The following is an 18967-nucleotide window of genomic DNA, read 5'->3' on the forward strand; positions in this document are numbered from 1 at the left end:
ACATATGAAGGATCGGGGGTCTTGTTCTGGCAACAGAAACTGGAATACTTTTGTGGAGTATGCGATTAAATCTGTGATTCTGGAGCTCCTCTTATTCTAAGATTACTCCTTCTGTTCCTATTGTCTAAATCTTCTACATGCTCTTGCAAGTGTGTAACAGCCGATGAATGTGTTTCATGCTCCCTTGAGAGATCATTAAAAGCAATTGTTAATTCCTCATGCTTATTTTCCAGCAAGTCTGTGAGTGTACCTATTGCTGCGATTTCCTGGGATAGGGTACTTGTGGATTTTTGGATCTCTGTTTGAAATTTTGTGAGCAGTTTGTTATATAACGTGTCTAAACTGATGTCCAAATCTGCTTTAGAAAGGGGTATGTACGCACAACTTTTTGGGGATTCTGTGTCCAGCTGCTGCAGATCTTTAACAGGAGAAAGGGAGACAGATGAGGTGGGCGGGGAGCCAGCGCCATTTTTCGCCATGCTGCTCCGTTCCTGAGATCTGAGGAGATGTGTAAGAGACTTCTGGTAGCCACCACGTCTCTTCTTCTGAGAATTCGGCATGCACAGGTGATTGTCTGCGAGGATGCCTTGTTGTGGTGCCGTTTTCGGGTGTTTATGTCCCCGTATTAGTGGCTTAAAGCCCTGTGAGACCTGGAGCTCTGTTTAGAAGCGGCCGCTCCATCCCATGCCACCCATGCGCCCCGCCTGGAATTGAACTTTACTGCTTTGGCTTCTCCATTATCGATTCACCCACTTATATCCCCCTTTCTTCCTCCAGATTGTATGTTGCATGCCTCTTTTAGGTCTGCAATTGCATAACTTTACATATATCTATATTGATCCCGATTTGCCAAGTAGCTTCTTAATCAACCAGTGAGTCAACATGCAAGTTGGAGACATCTTAGAAAGATTTTATTCTGGAACATTAAAACTGGTATTGGTAAAAACCTGAACCCTGGATGTTCTTCAAATATTCAGCTCATGCCATCAGATCTCAGATGCTCTTGGAACAGGTCCCATGGAGGCCCTGCTGTTGCACCTCAACCTAGCCAAACCACTCTCCTCCCTCGTCGCAACACTTATGACATTTTCACTCCTCCAAACTGAAGATCCCTTTTTATAAATAGAAGACATTTCCACATAGAATCTACTTCATCCATCAAGGACGACACCACGTTTGACCTGAAATTTGAGCTACAGTACCTGCAATAAAAACCAATCTGAAGCTGGAATATACTTAGAAATGGTTTGATGCTTTCCCCTAAACCAAGACTATTGGTGTCAAGTGGTAACTAAACATGGCATTGTTTTGGGAATCTTATTGGGACTGGACCCACTTATCTTTTAACTGGAAATCCACGCTGACCCAACCATATCTAATCATTGCAAACTCCTCTTCTTATATGTAGCATAGTATGCAAGGTCAGAAATTCTCCCTAAATGGAAACTCCCCCCTCCTCCTGTCCTATGGAGACTGGTACACTACTATCCAAAGGATATTATCAGAATATCAACTAACCTACATGAGCAGAGGTTACCCTGTGAAATTTGATAAAGTCTGGTCTGATGGATAACCACAACAACCCCAGCACATGAACCAACTCCTCATCCAAAGTATACTTGTATACGCATCCACCCCCTTTCCCACTAATACTAACCCCCTCCCCTAACCTTGGCCTGACCTCTTTATTCAAATTGAATGGCAAATATATATTGAATGAATGATAAAATTATAATTTTCTCTGAAGGACCTAAGAGCTTCAAATGTTTATTTTAACTCCAAACCTGGATTTCTATGTGTTTTTGTACCTTGTATCCTCCACCTTTCCCTACATATTGTTAGAAAAATCTAATAAAATTTACCTGTTAAAACTTGAACTCTCCAACAACTAGAACATTTAGCATTTAACTAAGAATTGGGAACATCTGCTACCATGGGCCTAGTATCCTCTGTGATTTTTCTCTCCCCAGGAGGGGATGGATGGGGGAGGGCGCATGCCGAAGAGATTAACTAAGCAGTTAGTCCTCTCTCCACCTTTTCTCCCTCCCCCTTTTTTTTCCTCTTCCTTTCCCTTTCCCATTCTTTCTTCTTCCTTCCCTTTCTCTTCTTCTATTTCCCAACTCTCTCCTTTGCCCTCATTAACAATTCCCTCTTCCTAAACTGAGATCACGTCAATTCCATTGTACTCCAGTAGGAAAGGGTTGGCCCTTTCCTACTGGTGTACAATGTCTTCCTGGAGACGCTCTTGATCCCAGTAATTTCTCCCCCCCCCCCCTTCTTTTTTTTTCTACTAAACATGTGGCTCCAGATATCTCACTTTCTCTACCAGTGTTTAACTGACCCTCTCGCAGGTTTGATTATTGTTACTGATTACATACTTTTCCTATTGACCACTTAGAATAGTCCACCATTCTGTGTCGTATTCTGTAATTCTGTCTCCTTGAATGACACTTAATCGCTTTCTGACTTACTGTTGTCACAAAACTACTGTAAGTTACATGTTGCTCTTCCTGTTCTTTTTTCAATGAAATGTTATTGGAACAAAAAGAAAAAAAAAAAAAGAATTGGGAACATCTATTTCTGCAGTTAAGAAAAACTTTTTTTAGGTCTCTGACCTACCAGTAACATCCTTGATGAGGACATCGACTTGTTCATTCTTCTGGACCTTGAATGGCTGGTTCTTAGTGTCTTTTGTTTCATAGGTGTCCAGGCATAGGTAAGGTTCTGATACAATAGGCTGTGTGCTGGGCTGTTCTGACTTTGATGGGGAGGTCATCACTTTTTGCTTCTGGTCATTCTCTGGCGGTAGTATTACCAGACTACAAACAACAGACACTAGTCACAAGTCATGATCAACCTCTGCTCTGTTTTACAGAATTTATTTAGGCTAAACTAACCATATTGCTGTGTGCTGTTTATGGTTGCTTTATTACAGTATAGATCCTTTTAAAAGGTACACTTTAAAAAGTTCTTAGTAGAGGGAAGCAATTATAACCCTCAGCCAATCATATTCCATGAAAAAGCCAAGGGCTATGTGAATTTAAACTCATGCCCCAAATTTGAATTTCTTAGGGCTTGCGTAGACTTTGCTTTTCTGCATTTGATTTGCTATTAAAGCGTGCTTAAGGCTGGGTTGACACTATTGTGAAATTGGATGCGGGTTCCTGCATTCCCCGCATCCAATTGGCAGTAGCAGGAGATTTTGACCATCTCTCTACTCAGCCGGTTCACATATCTCCGCTGTGGCTCCGGGGGGGGGGGGGGGGATTTGCACAGGAGTCCTGTGCGTCTTTTGGACCGTTTCAGGTTCTAATTCAGACAAAAATCTGGTCTGGAATAGGACCTGAAATGGTGAACGGGCCGGGCCGCCTTTAATATTGATTGGACCCTGGGCAAACATTTTCTTGCCCCCCCCCCTCCATGCAATTTCACTCTCCACCTGCTCTGAGACATACAATAAATAGCAGCTAGACTCAAAATCAGTTTACTGAATCAGATCAGGCAGTGATTGCCATTGGCTGTCAGAGGTTAGAGTGTATCAGTACCGCTTACTGACTGGTTGCTGGAGGTTACAGCACACATTATGGCTCACTGGTTAGTTGCTAGAGGTTACAGCACATGATTTCTGCTTGTTGATTGGTTGCTAGAGATTACTGTACATCAAAACTGCTCACTGCTTGGTTGCTAGAGGTTCCTGCACATCATTACTGCTCACTGGTTGCTAGAGGTTACAGCACATCATCTCTTCACTGCCTGCACACCGTGGACTGGGGTGTTAAGGGGACCCATCAATAGACAGAAAACTCCTAGGGATCCTAGAACTCTTGGGATCAGTGGCAGTGCTGGGGGGAGGGTGTGATCAATGGCAATGCTGATTTTTTTTTACCGACTACCAACATTCAACACTGACCACCTATATAATAGGGGTTTACACTAACCACTAATGTAATATAAGTATTCACAGTAACCACCAATGTAAGGAGGGATTTACACTGACCACCAATGTAAGGAGGAACTTCACACTGACCACTAGTATGAATGAAAGGATTGTACACCAAGCCCCAATGTATTGAGAAGATTTACACTAACCACCAATGTAACTGAGACATTTAGCCTGCGTTCACATTTGTGTGTGTCCAGAACGGATGCAAAATCACTTTCCTGACACCACAGAAACATGCTGCCCTTTAGCAGATTGTTAATGACACCCTCACGCATCTGCTGATATGTGCTGTGGAACCATGTGATTTTAAAAAAGCATTAGGGACTTTCTTCCGCATTTCTAGCGCATAGATCAGCCCATTGAAATGAATGGGCTGCCCTACATGTGACCTACATTTTTATACAACCTGTCAGTATGCATTTGCATCCTAAAACCCACGCTAACCTATGCACCCCAAACCTCCCCCATCCTCTCCACTCCAACCCTCCACCCCTTTAACTACCTGCCTCCTCTGCTCATCTTTGCACCCACCTTCCTTACTTCTATACATCCCCTCTTTGCTCATCTGTGCACTGAAAATGTAATTCCTTCTCTGCCTACCTCTGCCCACCCCACCACACAATACCCCCCCCCCCCCCCCAATTTTCTTACCTTTGCAGAACAGGCTGATGTTAGGCTTAATGACCACAGTTGCAGGCAGAACTTTCAAGCTCCTTTACCGCCCCAGTGGGTAGCATTCAGTATAGGTGATGGTGGATATGACCTCAGGGGGGCATAATATACATATGAATGCTGCCTTTATTTACATATCAATGCTGCTTGGCTGTGGCTATTTACATATGAATGCAGCCTCTATTTAAATATCAATGCCGGTATTTACATGTAAACACAGGGTCTGCGGGTGAGTCATCTGTACACAACAATAGGGCAGAGCTGGACAGCATTAGTAGCAGCACTTCACACTGAGATATCGGGACACAGCACAGGACTAAAACTTCAAGGGACAAGGGAATTTAAACTGGGATAATTGGCAAGTATGAGGCAGCTGCTTTGGGCCCCACAGCAATGATGGGGCCCAGGGCACCTGACCCTTTTGCCTTAAAGACGGCCCTGTGAACGGGGACACATCGGACCCTTGCTGTGAGCTGCATGCGAAGGTAGTGTGAACCCAGCCTAAAATGTAATTGAGCAGTATCCAAATTACTTTTATGACTTCAATTATACAGTGTGGATGACCACCAGGAAGCTGTTTTGCATATCTTTGTACAGAAATTTGTAGGCAATTTAAATCCATTAGTGTTGCAGGTAAAAGCAGGTCAGACACAACTGAGCCCAAACGTACGCATGAGTGGCCCTGCATTTGAATGCAAAACACAGCACTTAAAACCCACTAGTTCTGGGATTTTTTCCAGTCAGAAAACACCCCTGCCAAAAAACCCTAATAACAGCATGGACACATAGGATAACATGCTGGGGAGTTTACTGGCTGTAGAAAAAAAATGCCTGCATTTAAAAACAACAGCTGTAAAAATGTTCATTGTGCATGAGTCCTTAAACAAAATTAATCTACAAGGGCCAAACTGGGTGTAAGGGAATGTGCCTAAGATGCTTACAGAATGAAATCATTTTGCAGCAGTAGCTTCATTGGCAGTTTATCTCAGAGTACCTGATCTCATATTAGAGCCCAGACATTAAACTAATGAAAATGAAAGAGCTGAGATCGGGGAGCCACTAATCAGTAGAAAGAGTTTGAGCTTAACCTGGAGCAGCATTTTACCCCTCTTATAGCGAGAAAACCATTGTATGCCATAGCTGTTCAAACCTGTTTTCAGGGAAGGATGGGGTCAGATCCTGGGTGTTAGGAGAGAAGAAATTAATGACATCCTCGCACTGGGAGACCTTGGGGTCAGCTTGGAGGAGCTCCTGGGAGTAAAGCTCCAACAGATAGAGCCTATCCATGAAACGCGATGAGAATCTAGTCCGGAAAAGCAGCGGAACATCTAAAAAAATAAAAATAAATCCAGTGAGTAAATTGTAGGTCCTTCTTGATCAAAAAGAATAAACGGATCTATAGAGTTTATCAAATACCATATACAGAAACAAGTATTATCTCTTTTTAAGCAGAACTAAACCCTCCTATTCCTTTCAGCCATGGAATCTGCCATCTTAGCCTCTGTTTGATCTGCAGCTACCATGGTCCTGCACATGTGATCAGTTTTATAACCAGCCATTTTATGGTTTGACCGTTGTGGTTGAGAGCACAAACAAATGCCTGACATTCCAGGAATGTAACTGTTTTTTTTAACCATTAAAGGGATAGTTCACCTTTACCACAAAACTGCTTATGCAGCTAAGGGACATTTGTAGATAAAAAAACAAACTGTGCAGCTCTGACTAAAGTTGAATAAAGCCCTTGCTATGGGTGAAGGCCATTTACATACCTTATGAAGCCTGATTGGAATACTCCCAGGATGTTGCTAAGTACTCCCAGAACGTTGCTAAGTGAGGCCTAGTCATCACTGTTCACCCTAACCGAGCATAGAATCGGAAAAAAAGGAGGAGGCCTAGCAGTGATTTTCAAATCACATCTTGGGTTCACCAAACCAAACTTACAGAACTCAGTGCCTTTCATGGAAACACTCTCACTGCATCTTCAAACAACACCTCAAGACACCATTCACATACTACTATGCTACAGACCACCAGGACCAAAGACCAATCTCCTTACTCTGCTCACTGAATTCTTCTCAATACACACCTTGAAAACCAAAAACCTTCTAGTACTTGGGGATTTTAACCTGTGGCAAACTCTGCCCAAGACTCCATCGCAACCGCCTGCGTCAACCAAATGGAAGAACTTGGCCTTCAACAACTGATAAATTCTCCCACGCATGGTTCAGGACACACTTTAGATCTCATCTTCAAACAGAATATGGACATCAACGTATTTGACAACACTCCACTGCCATGGACGGACCACCATGCTATCAAATTTAAAATCACCACTAACACCATCCTCCAAAAACAGAAACGCGCAACAGCAACACACTGGAATAGATCTCAGAAGAAACTTCACTCTGATCTCTTCAAAACTACATTATCAAGCAAAATTCTTTTGCTAAACTCAAACCTCTCAACAGAACAAACACTCAACTCCCTAAACAATGTATTACTACAAACAGCAGACTCCGTGGCGCCAAAACGCAGAACACTCGTCCGCAAAAAAACTTGAGTTGGTTTAATGGCACTCTCACCCTACTCAAGCAAGAACGTAGAAGAGCTGAGAGAGCATGGAGAAGAAATTCCACCAAGGAAAACCATGCTAACTACAAAGCACTCACTGTGAAATACCACAAGGCAATCTTCAAAGCCAAAAAAGAACATAGACACCATCTCATCCGCCTTAAACCGTCCGCGGGAACTTTTCAAAATAGTTGCTCAGTCAATGAACCCGACCTGCTTAGAGCCCCCAGCAAACAATTTCTTCATCGACAAAATCGACAACATTCGGAAATCAATCCATCAGAAAATAACAACCAACCTCACTCAACCAAAGCAAAAAGAGGATATCGACACGAACATCACTCAACCACCGAATTTCTTTTTGTCCCCAATCACCACGGACACGACTAAAAACATCATCAGAAGCCTTCAAGACAGCACATCACCGAACGACATCATCCCCGCTAAACTGTTTAAAGAATATTCCGACATCTTGGCCCCTACCCTAACACATCTCATAAATCAATCATTCAAAGAAGGGACTGTGCCAACCTCCCTCAAGCAAGGCATCGTCAAACCCCTGCTAAAGAAACCCAATCTCGACCCTAAGGACCCTAACTGCCGCAGACCAATAACTAGCCTCAACGCCATCTCCAAGATTATAGAGAAAGCAGTAGTACAGCAGCTACAACGCCACCTGGACACACACCAACTCCTGGACCCTCTGCAATCAGGCTTCCACCCAGGCCATGGCACAGAAACAGCACTTCTCAAAATATGGGACGACGCCCTTGAAGCAGCAGACGATGGAGAACTGAGTCACCTGGTACTGTTAGACCTCAGCGCAGCATTCGATACAGTGGACCACAATACTTTACTTGTCCGCCTCGCTGAAGTTGCAGGAGCTACAGATTCTGCTCTAAAATGGTTTACATCCTTAGAGAATCGCTCCCAGACAGTGAAACTAGGAACATTCACCTCGGAAACCCAGGCAGTCTCCTGTGGAGTCCCTCAAGGCTCACCCTTGTCACCAGTGCTATTCAACATCTACATCCGCCCACGTCTCAATATCATCAGGAAAACCGATCTCTGCTTCCACTCATACGCTGACGACACCCAACTCTACCTTCGCATCAACGGACAAAAAGACCTTCATCAGCAATTACAGAAATGCCTCACTTTAATAGATGACTGGATGACCACTAGCTCCCTCAAACTCAATGGATCAAAAACAGAACTTCTTCTCCTACAAGCTAACAAAAATTCCAAAATAAAGACTCCGTGGACACCTCCCACCATCCTCGGACAGACCATCTCTCCAAGCACCAAAGCCAAGAGTCTCTGAGTTATTTTTGACTCAGGAAGGACAATGGATGCACAAATAGGATCAGTGGTGAGCGGATCCCACCATCTCCTCCGCCAGCTACGCAGACTCATCCCCTTCATCCCAGAAGAGGACAAAGCGGCAGTTGTGGGAATAATCATCAAGTCCCGACTCGACTACGCAAATTCGCTCTACGTAGGACTACCCCAATATCAGGTTGCACACTTGCAACTCATCTAAAACACGGCGGCAAGACTCTTAACAGGAAAAAAACACTGGGAATCCATCTCCCCATCCCTAAAGAGCCTACACTGGCTAACCGTGAAGAATCAGATCACATTAAAGACCCTCTGCCTCACCCACAAATGCATACAAGTAAACGCTCCGCTATATCTCCGGGAGAAAATAAAACACTACACACCGAATCGCAGTCTTCGATCAGCTAACCAAAACCTCCTTATCATTCCCAAATACCACTACAAAGCAAAGGAAGAACGAAGATTCGCAGTCCAAGGACCTCGACTATGGCATGCTCTTCCAACCAACATCCGCATGGAAGAAAACCACCAGGCCTTCAGGAAAAAACTAAAGACCTTCCTTTTCTAAGAAGCTGACAACAGAGAATGCATCTAGCGCCTTGAGGCAATTCAGTTCGCATTTGCAACGCTTTACAAATCATTCATTCATTCATTCACCTCCACCATCACAGGAGTGAGCTCTCAAATGCTGAGCTCAGAGCTACTGCATCCGGGAGAGAGATTATGTGAGGGGGTTTGAATCAGAGAAACAGTTTACTCCTGTGATGGTGGAGGTGAGCAGTGACCACTAGGCCTCACTTAGCAACATCCTGGGAGTACTTAGCAACGTCCTGGTAGTATTCCAGTCAGGCTTCATGAGGTATGTAAATGGCCTACACCTATAGCAAGGACATTACTCATCTTAAGTCAGAGCTGTTCAATTTGTATTAATCTACAAAAATCCCTTACCTGCATACCTGCATTTTTGTAAAGGTGAACTATCCTTTTAAATTGATGGGTTTAGTTCCACTTCCAACTAATAAGATTGCAAGTTAATTCCTCAACTGACATTTTTTAGTTTGAATCTAAGTGTATGTTCTTCCATGATAACGGTCAAATTTGAACATTTCCTTTTGGAGAAAGTGGAAAATTCTTAAAGGATAGCTGTAATCTTGTAAAAAGTAGAGCTACTCTTTTTCCTCACACTCCTGAACTAAACTAACCTTCTATTACAAATCTACTGTATATTTACCTGGATCAGGGCACTGAGGCCTGGTGGAATCTTCACATCTGCAAAGTAGAACCACATAAACTTCCCAGGAGATTGCCCATTAGAAGTCCATAGGGTTGTGCTGCATAGGTGTCTATCCGACCCAGGTGATTAAACATCTAGGGTGAAGGAGTGGGCTAGTTTAGACTAGAAGGCAGAGGAATATATATACCTCTACCTTATATGAAAGTATCGCTATCCTTTAAACCTGCAGAGGCAAAGGGCATACTGCCCAACTTTACAACTTGAGAATGTGGGGTACTTTAGGGAGATGGAGATCTGCAGTGCAGGAAGAGGAATGCAGGGTGAGGGGGGGAGTGTCCACTTTCTGAACTTCAACATTCCTCTTTTCACTGTTTGTCCCAGGAGCAAAGTGCTCTAAGTGTAGATAAACACCAGTTAATAAGCATCCATCTTCTTGCTAGCTATGTGATTGGATGACCCTGGGGGATGAGGGCAGAACCCTATCTAACCTCATAGCTAGGCTTACAAAGCACATAGGAATATATGTGTAGCAAGGTCTCCGGCCTTGTCCAGTCTAATGAGGACTTTGAAGACCAAAGATAGCTGACATCCTTCAATATGTAGTGGGTTGTGAGGCATAGTGGGTGCAAAGATGGTAAAAGTCATTGGGCGCCGGACATTTCTTGGATGTAAAAGAGATTTTATTTCTTTTGATAGTCCTTTTTGTATTTTTGAGGGAAAGAGGGTTAGGGCCAGGACACCCTTAAATACCCCCCCTCCCCAAAAGCTCCATTTCACAAACAGGAACTGGGGAGGAGGCCTTAAAGCGGAACTTCCCCTTTTGGGTGGAGCTCCACTTTAAGTTAAAGTTATTTTGTGCCAAAATTTGAGCTTTAAAGCTTAATTTAAGCCAGAATGTTTTGGATTTGGTTTTTACATAGAGTATACAATTGATATCGAGTTTTAATTCCTGTCTTGGACCAACTAGGGAGTTTTTTCCTTTACTTCCTGTACCTGTGATCACTATACTAGGACAGGTAGGTACGAGCAGCTTCAAAAGTGTCATCAAAAGTTCTAACCCTTCCACTATGCTCTTTGGCACGGAACAGCTAATGTAGCAGTCATTTTAGCAACAGCTTTGGGGTTTCTGACTCCCATGCCCCGTCTACCCGGGGCCCCTCCCACACTGGCATTTATATGTGCACTAACTACACATATGACATCACTAGAGTAGGAACTTTCATAAAAGGGGAGCTAACACCAAATTACAAATTTCCCTTTACCATACTCTAATGGGAACTGAGCCATTTAGTGGTGGGCCAGCTAACTGCATTAGCCAACACTGCCTACCAATTTAGGGAGCATTCTCCTCACAGACTACCAATGCAACAGACATTCTTGCAGCTGACCATTAATGTGAGGAGTATTCTTGCCACTGATCACCAATGGAGGAAGAATTCTTCCTGCTGACCAGGGTGGATATAAATCAATGATTAAAAAAAAAAAAAAATCAGATCACATGTTAGCGGCCATCCACTCACCAGCTGCCGCCACGTCCCTCACCTTGTTGTGTCACTGCCGCATCACCAGCCATCCTATTAAAGTGAATGGGACTGTCGGTGATTCAGCAGCGGGTCAGAGGAGAAGCCACTGCAGAACAGAGATGACAGTTGCTCTTTATAAATTATGATTTAAATAAAGCCTTTTTACTAGTGATTTAAATCAACTTGATTTAAATCAAATCCACCCTGCTGCTGACCAACAAATTAAGGAACATTCTTCCCACTGACCACCAATGTAATGAGCATTCTTCCCACTATCCTCCAATGTAAGGAGCATTCTTCTCACTGACATCCAATGTAAGGAGCATTCTTCTCACTGACATCCAATGTAAGGAGCATTCTTCTCACCGACATCCAATATAAGTAGCATTCTTCTCACTGACATCCAATGTAAGGAGCATTCTTCTCACTGACATCCAATGTAAGAAGCGTTCTTCTCACCGACATCCAATGTAAGGAGCATTCTTCTCACTGACATCCAATGTAAGGAGCATTCTTCTCACTGACATCCAATATAATGAGCATTCTTCTCACTGACATCCAATGTAAGGAGCATTCTTCTCACTGACATCCAATGTAAGGAGCTTTCTTCCCACTGACATCCAATGTAAGGAGCATTCTTCTCACTGACATCCAATGTAAGAAGCGTTCTTCTCACTGACATCCAATGTAAGGAGCATTCTTCTCACTGACATCCAATGTAAGGAGCATTCTTCTCACTGACATCCAATGTAAGAAGCGTTCTTTTCACTGACATCCAATGTAAGGAGCATTCTTCTCACTGACATCCAATGTAAGAAGCGTTCTTTTCACTGACATCCAATGTAAGGAGCATTCTTCTCACTGACATCCAATGTAAGAAGCGTTCTTCTCACTGACATCCAATGTAAGAAGCTTTCTTCTCACTGACATCCAATGTAAGAAGCATTCTACTCACGGACATTCAATGTAAGAAGCGTTCTTCTCACTTACATCCAATGTAAGGAGCATTCTTCTCACTGACATCCAGTGTAAGGAGCATTCTTCTCACGGACATCCAATGTAAGGAGCATTTTTCTCATTGACCACCAATGTAAGGGGTATTTTTCCCACTGATCACTAGTCTAAGGAGTAGTCGTCCTACTGCTTACTAATGTAAGAGCCATCCTACCCCTGACCAATAAATTGGTTTTAGCAGGGGTTCCCTGAGATCTGAAAATGATTTCAAAGGTTCCTCCTCTGGAGTAGAAAGGTTAAGAAAGGATGCTGTAAAGAGAACCAGTCACCTATGGGCTTTTGTAATAATTTAGAACTCTACTCTTCAATGTTTTTAATAGTAAAACAGTGAAATCTTACTATAGGCCCAGATTAATTTGATAACCACCACTTATGAGCTCCACTATTGCAGAACACTTTCATCTTGATATTTTTGGTAAGTTGACAGGGTCACTTATACATGCACCATGTTGTAAAGCAGTGGTCTCCAAACTGCAGCCCAGAGGCTGAAAGTGGCCCTTTGCTTGCTTTTATCTGACCCTTGGGACACTATTTCATTCATTGACACCAACAAAGGGGCACAATTCCTTCCAATGATGCCAGCGATGGGGCACTATTCCTACCAATGACACCAACGATAGGGAATAACTCCTCAATGATACCAAGAATGGTGCCCAATGACACTAATGATGGGGCACAATTCCTGCCAATGACACTAACAATGAGGCACAATTCCTGCCAATGACTCCAGTGATGGGGCACAATTATTCCCAATGACGCAAACAATGGGGCACAATTCCTCTCACTAAAACCAAAGATGAGGCATTTTTTACTCCCATTGATGCTGGGTTATTTTCTTCTGATGGCCACAGTCCAGCCCCCCTGAAGTCTGAAGAACAGTAAACTGGCCCTTTTAGAAAGTTTGGTGAACCCAGTTGTAGAGCATACCCAGCCTGTCAATTCTAGGTAAAATGGATGGCTTACCTTTCAGTATGGGAAGTGTCCTGTCTGATTTATTGACAAGCCCGGCCTCCAATGGAAAGGTCTGTAAGAGCAGTTTCTGAATGATCAAAGGAAAACACTTGTTAAATTACAGGACTACTAAGGTGTACAATATATCTATTCAAGTGTAGGTCCACCAGTCAATGACAGGGACATTTATGGTCAGATAATTATATGTCCTATTGTCAGATAGAGAAGGTTGGTTAGTAGGTAATAATGGTAAGCCTGAAGCTAGCCATAGATGTCTTGTTTTTTTTTTTTTTTTCTTTGATCAGCCAGGCGGATAGAGGAATCCTGCCCGCTGTGCCATTGTATTCTGACGGCAGAACACTCCACTGTCTGAATACTGATACTGATTGGCGGCTGCAGCTGCTGATCAAGAAAATTTTCCTTGATCTCTGAAATAAACTTTAGGTCCACCCTAATTCATAATACTTACTGAAAGTTCCTTAAAGCTGTCATAGGTTCTGTATATGATGATGTTATTGCGATCAGACCACAGAATGGACAACATGTACAGCTGCAAGCATAGAAAACATTAAATGATGCACAAATTCCAGAGAATATATTTTAAAAAATCACCCATTTCAACTGAGCCCAATAATGTTTGTGGTTGATGCTGTTATGCTTACTTAGTAGCTAAAGACTTGTATATTAGTGTTAATTTCGTTGACTAAAACGACTAAAACATTTTAGTCGACTAAATGAATACTATTTTAGTCGACTAAAATACGACTAAAACTAAAACAATTGAGATGACTAAAATACGACTAAAACTAAAATGGCATTTTAGTCAAAAGACTAAGACTAAAACTAAATTGAAATTTGACTTCAAAATTAACACTTGTCTGTAGTGCATGTTTATACCTCAATACCATAAATAATAACATTAGATTTTTCACTCCAGCAGTATATAATGAGTTTGGAAATTGTAGAGAAATGTTAACTAATGCATTACAATTTAACTACACCCATTTGATTTTTAGACGACTAAAATGAGTTTTAGTTGACTAAAATGAACTGGAGATTTAGTCGACTAAATACGACTAAAACTAAAGCAATTGCAGAAGAATAAAATGGGACTAAAACTAAAATGCCATTTTAGTCCTAAGACTAAAACTAAATTGAAATTTGCTGCCAAAATTAACACTGTTGCACACACTATTATTTTCATCCGAGGAACTTTCGTACGATTTTCGTATAGTGTGTACACAACTTTCGACAGCCGATTCCGACTTTTCGTACAGAAGTTCCTGAAGTGACAAACTCCAAACTTTTTCTCGTACGGGAACAAACGATTTCAGTTTAATGTGTATCAGAACATTTAATTCTGATTAAACGTTTAACGTTTAATCAGAAAGGAAAGACTGCGCATGATCAGAAACAATAAACAGCAAACAAAAAGGCTTTGTCGTACAAGAATTTTCGTACGATTTTTCATTCATCGGTGCCGATTTGCTGTGAAACAACGAGGAAAATCGGACGATCGTTCGCACTGAGAGACAAGAGACAGTAAAGTAGAATTTGGGGTGCTCTCACCTTTGCATTTTGAATTAACCATTTTAGCTCCGGAAGGTTTTACCCACTTCCTGACCAGGCCATTTTTTGCAATATGGCACTGCGCCTCTTTAACTGACAATTGCACAGTCGTGTGACGCTGTACCCAAAAAAAGCTTTCTTTTGGTGGTATTTGATCAACTCTGCGCTTTTTATTTTTTGCGCTATAAACAAAAAAATACTGGCAATTTTGAAAAAAAATCAATATTTTTTAGTTTCTGCTAGAATAGATATCCCCCCCCCCAAAAAAAAATTTATATATATATATATATATATATATATATATATATATATATATATAACACATTTATTCATTAGTTTAAGCCAATATATATTCTTCTACATTTTTTTTGGTAAATAAAAATCGCAATAGGCGTATATTGATTGGTTTGCGCAAAAGTTATCGCATCTACAAACTACAGGATAGATTTAGGGACTTTTATTTTTTTATTGTTTTTACTGGTAATGGCGGTGATCTGTGATTTTTAGCGGGACTGCGACATTGTGGTGGACAAATCTGACCCCAAATGGCACTTTTTGGGGACCAGTGACATTATTACATTGATCAGTGCTATAAAAATGCAGCAATCAATGTAAAAATGACACTGGCAGGGAAGGGCTTAACACTAGGGGGTGATCAAGGGGTTAACTGTTCCCTGGGTGTGTTCTAACTGTAAGTGGGATGGGCTCACTGGGACAACACAGAGATCACTGTTCCCGATCATTGGGAACAGAAGATCTCTGACATGTCATTAGGCAGAACGGAGAATCGCCTTGTTTACACAGGCCGTTCTGCCTCTGTACACAGCGATCGCAGATATCGAGTTTGCAGGACCCTCGGGCATGCTCCCGCAGCGCGTGGCAGGCGCCCGGCTATCCTCCTTGCACAGACCGACGTACACCTATGGCAGTTTGCGCAAGAGAGCCAACCTGCTGCAGTATAATGATGGCGGCTGGTCAGCAAGAGGTTAAAGCGTAACTCCACTTTTGTTGAGAGAAAAACATTCCCTTCTGGGTGATCTATTTACATTGCAAGGATAACAACCTTTGTTGCAGATTCCTATCTTTTGTTATTCTGAAGAAATCCATGAGTGTTCCTCTGTGCCTCGGTGCGGAGTGGGTCTAATGGGAGTGGTTTCATAATTATCAGTCAGCTGTGACAGCTGCAGGGCACCAATGAGAAAAGCTGCTGGGCCTCCACCACTTTATGGCCCGTACACACGATCCGAATATCGGACGAAAACGGTTGTCCGAGGAAGAATCGTACGATTTTCGGATCGTGTGTACACTACTTTCGACATCCGATCACGACAGTTCATCCGATATTATTTCGATCGCACATGCACGAAAATTTTCCTTGTACGATTCCAGATCGTACGATTTTCGTTTAGTCAGTATAGTTGTCGTCCGAAAATACAGTACAAATACATTACAACACATGACATCACTTCCTTTTTTTTTTCTGTCGTACGAGAATTTTCGTGACTTTATCTACCTATTCAATTCCTACTTGCGACTATTAAGTGAAAACGGTCGTACGATCTGTCCTTCGATATTCGGATCGTGTGTGGCCATTAGACATGTTCCTATTGGAAGTATCTCAGCAAAAATTTTATTTTTGCTGCAGGGGATACCTGAAATCTGAAATCTGTATCTTAGGCAGACTTCTGGGAAAATTGGTGAGCCAATCACACAAGCAGGAAATTATGTTTCTGGGGAGTGGTCAGTACAAACTCTGTGTACAGAACAACTCCAGGTAGCCATATTGCATTTATAGAAAATTACAGCGGCTGCAGATTGAAAAGGAAAGGTAATTTGTAATAAAATTCAATTTAAAAATGATTTCGTTTAGTCATATTAGTTTTCAGCAGGACTGCGACAATGCAGCGGACAAATCGGACACATGACTGACACGTTTCACACGCTTTGGGGACCAGTGACACTATTTTATTATCAGTGCTAAATAATATGCACTGTGATTTTACTAATGACAGTGGAAGACAAGGGGTTAACATCAGGGGTGATCAAAGGGTTAAGTGTGCTCCTAGGGAGTGCTTTCTAACTGTGGAGGCAATGCTGTGACTGGGGGAAAACAGAGATCCGTGTTTCTGCCTAGCAGAAACACAAGATCTCTATCTTCCTCCCTCACAAAACGGCGGTCTTCCTTGTTTGCATAGGCAGACACCGCTATTCTGCCTCTCCTGTGAACAATTGGCGGGTCCCGGCGGCCATTGCGCGCGCCCCAGACCCACTGCACAAAATCGCATATTGGGAAAAGAATACATATTGGCCTAAATTGATGAAGAAATTTGATTTTTTTACATTTTTTTTATTGGGTATGTTTTAAAGCATAAAATAAAAAATATTTTTTCTTCAAAATTGTCGGTCTTTTTTTTGTTAATAGCGCAAAAAATAAAAACCGCAGAGGTGATCAAATACCACCAAAAGAAAGCTCTATTTGTGGAAAAAAAAAGGACATCAATTTTATTTGTGTACAGCATCGCACAACTGCGCAATTGCCAGTTAATGTAAAGCAGTGCAGTAACGCAAAAAATGGCTTGGTCATCAAGGGGGGTAAACCTTCCAAGGCTGACGTGGTTAAAGTCATAGGAAATGTGGCGTTCAGGAATCCTATATTGGGAACAGTGCTGTGTTAACATCCTTGCAAGGCTCGTCTTGTGTAAATATTGTATTTCATGCCCTCATTTTCTTTAAAACAAATAAAAATACATTAAAATAAATAAAAATACATTAAAATAAGTAAAAAAAAAAAAAAAGCAATGGAATGTACGACAGCTCTCTTAAAACAACCACTTCTACTGTGCAAATAGCATACTGTACATAGTTGCTGTGCCTCACCTTCTGCCTCCCATGCTGCACTAATCCAATCGCTTTTGCATCCACTGGGTACCTGCTCATTGCTGTCCCGATGTCACCTGCTCCGATAGTGACTGGCTCACCTGTGCAGAGCTGGAATTCATAGAAACCGCAGGTGGGATGGACCATGACCAAAACACCCAACCCAGGTCCTCCACCTCCCACCTGAGGATGGGACACACTCACCATTATGTGATAAAAGTAATCCAACACCCCTCTACAATCCCTGTATAAAACAAAAAACTGCTAACCAACAATGTATTCATTTGTGTATAAAATAACAAAGTATATCTCTCTGCTGCAATAAAAAAAGAAAAACCTATGCAAACAGTGTCCCCATTTGTTAATAAATATCAATGCCAAAGATACAAATACAGTTCCAACTTATGTAAATATATAATAAATATCAATGCCAAAGATACAAATACAGTTCCAACTTATGTAAATATATAAAAATACAACAAAGCAATCTGAGTGTGTAGTCTTGTAAATTATCCTTCTCTCCCCATTTTCTTTTTAATTCAGTCCATGTGCGATCCCACACCTTGTGCATACACAGACCTCGCCAAAACCATGTCACCTTTTTATTAAAGGTTCAAAGCACATCAATAAAAGGTAAAGTGGTTGTAAACCCTCGTTTTTTTATTAATAAAAATGATAAACATGCCCATATGTACCTGCTCTGTGCAATGGTTTTGCACAGAGCAGATCCAATCCTCCTCTTCTGGGGTGCCCCACCGGTGCTCCGGGCCCCTCCTCTTCATCGGGTGCCCCCACGGAGAACCGCATTCCATGGATGGGGGCACCTGTGTGGGCACGCTCCCGAGTCCCGCTGCTACGTCCTTTGACAGCAACGGGAGCCTATATCAATCTGTCCAATGAGGAGAGAGACAGCAGCTGAGCCGTGGGCGTCCACAGAACTTTTTTCAAGGGGGGGCATCATTTAAAAAAAAAAAAAAATTGCATTTATTTTTTTTGATGTAGAGGATGTAGCAGATGTAATCACACTAACACAGAAGTGGAGCGTCTGCAGATTTTAAACATTTAATAGTGACTAAAGAATTGCCCCTATTTGTGGACACCCATGGGCTGAGCCTGATCCGATCCACCTAGATCGAATCAGGCTCAGGTAAGAAAAAGGGAGAGTTTAGGGAGGAGCTGCATCACAGAAGGTTTCATGCATAGAATGCATTAAGGTGAAAAACCTAGAGGCTTTACTACCACTTTTAAGTTCACCTTCAAAAGTAAATGCAG

At 42.1% G+C, this 18967-nt stretch overlaps 1 protein-coding gene across 1 annotated transcript in view; it reads right to left on the bottom strand.

Moving 5' to 3' along the window:
- The window catches only part of LOC141148750 (NADPH oxidase organizer 1-like), a 41222-nt gene extending 23318 nt beyond the window's left edge, over positions 1–17904 (bottom strand). Inside the window, exons 1-5 of the mRNA XM_073636459.1 lie at positions 17696–17904; positions 13719–13799; positions 13262–13337; positions 5766–5943; positions 2620–2819 (exon numbers count right to left, since the gene is read on the bottom strand). Coding sequence (XP_073492560.1) covers positions 2620–2819; positions 5766–5943; positions 13262–13337; positions 13719–13799; positions 17696–17902 — 742 coding nt within the window. The 5' untranslated portion in view covers positions 17903–17904. The remainder of the gene's footprint in view (positions 1–2619; positions 2820–5765; positions 5944–13261; positions 13338–13718; positions 13800–17695) is intronic.
- Between the last annotated feature and the right edge of the window lie 1063 nt (positions 17905–18967).

Source organism: Aquarana catesbeiana, linkage group LG06 (assembly GCF_042186555.1).
Source record: "Aquarana catesbeiana isolate 2022-GZ linkage group LG06, ASM4218655v1, whole genome shotgun sequence".
Taxonomy (NCBI): Eukaryota; Metazoa; Chordata; class Amphibia; order Anura; family Ranidae; genus Aquarana; species Aquarana catesbeiana.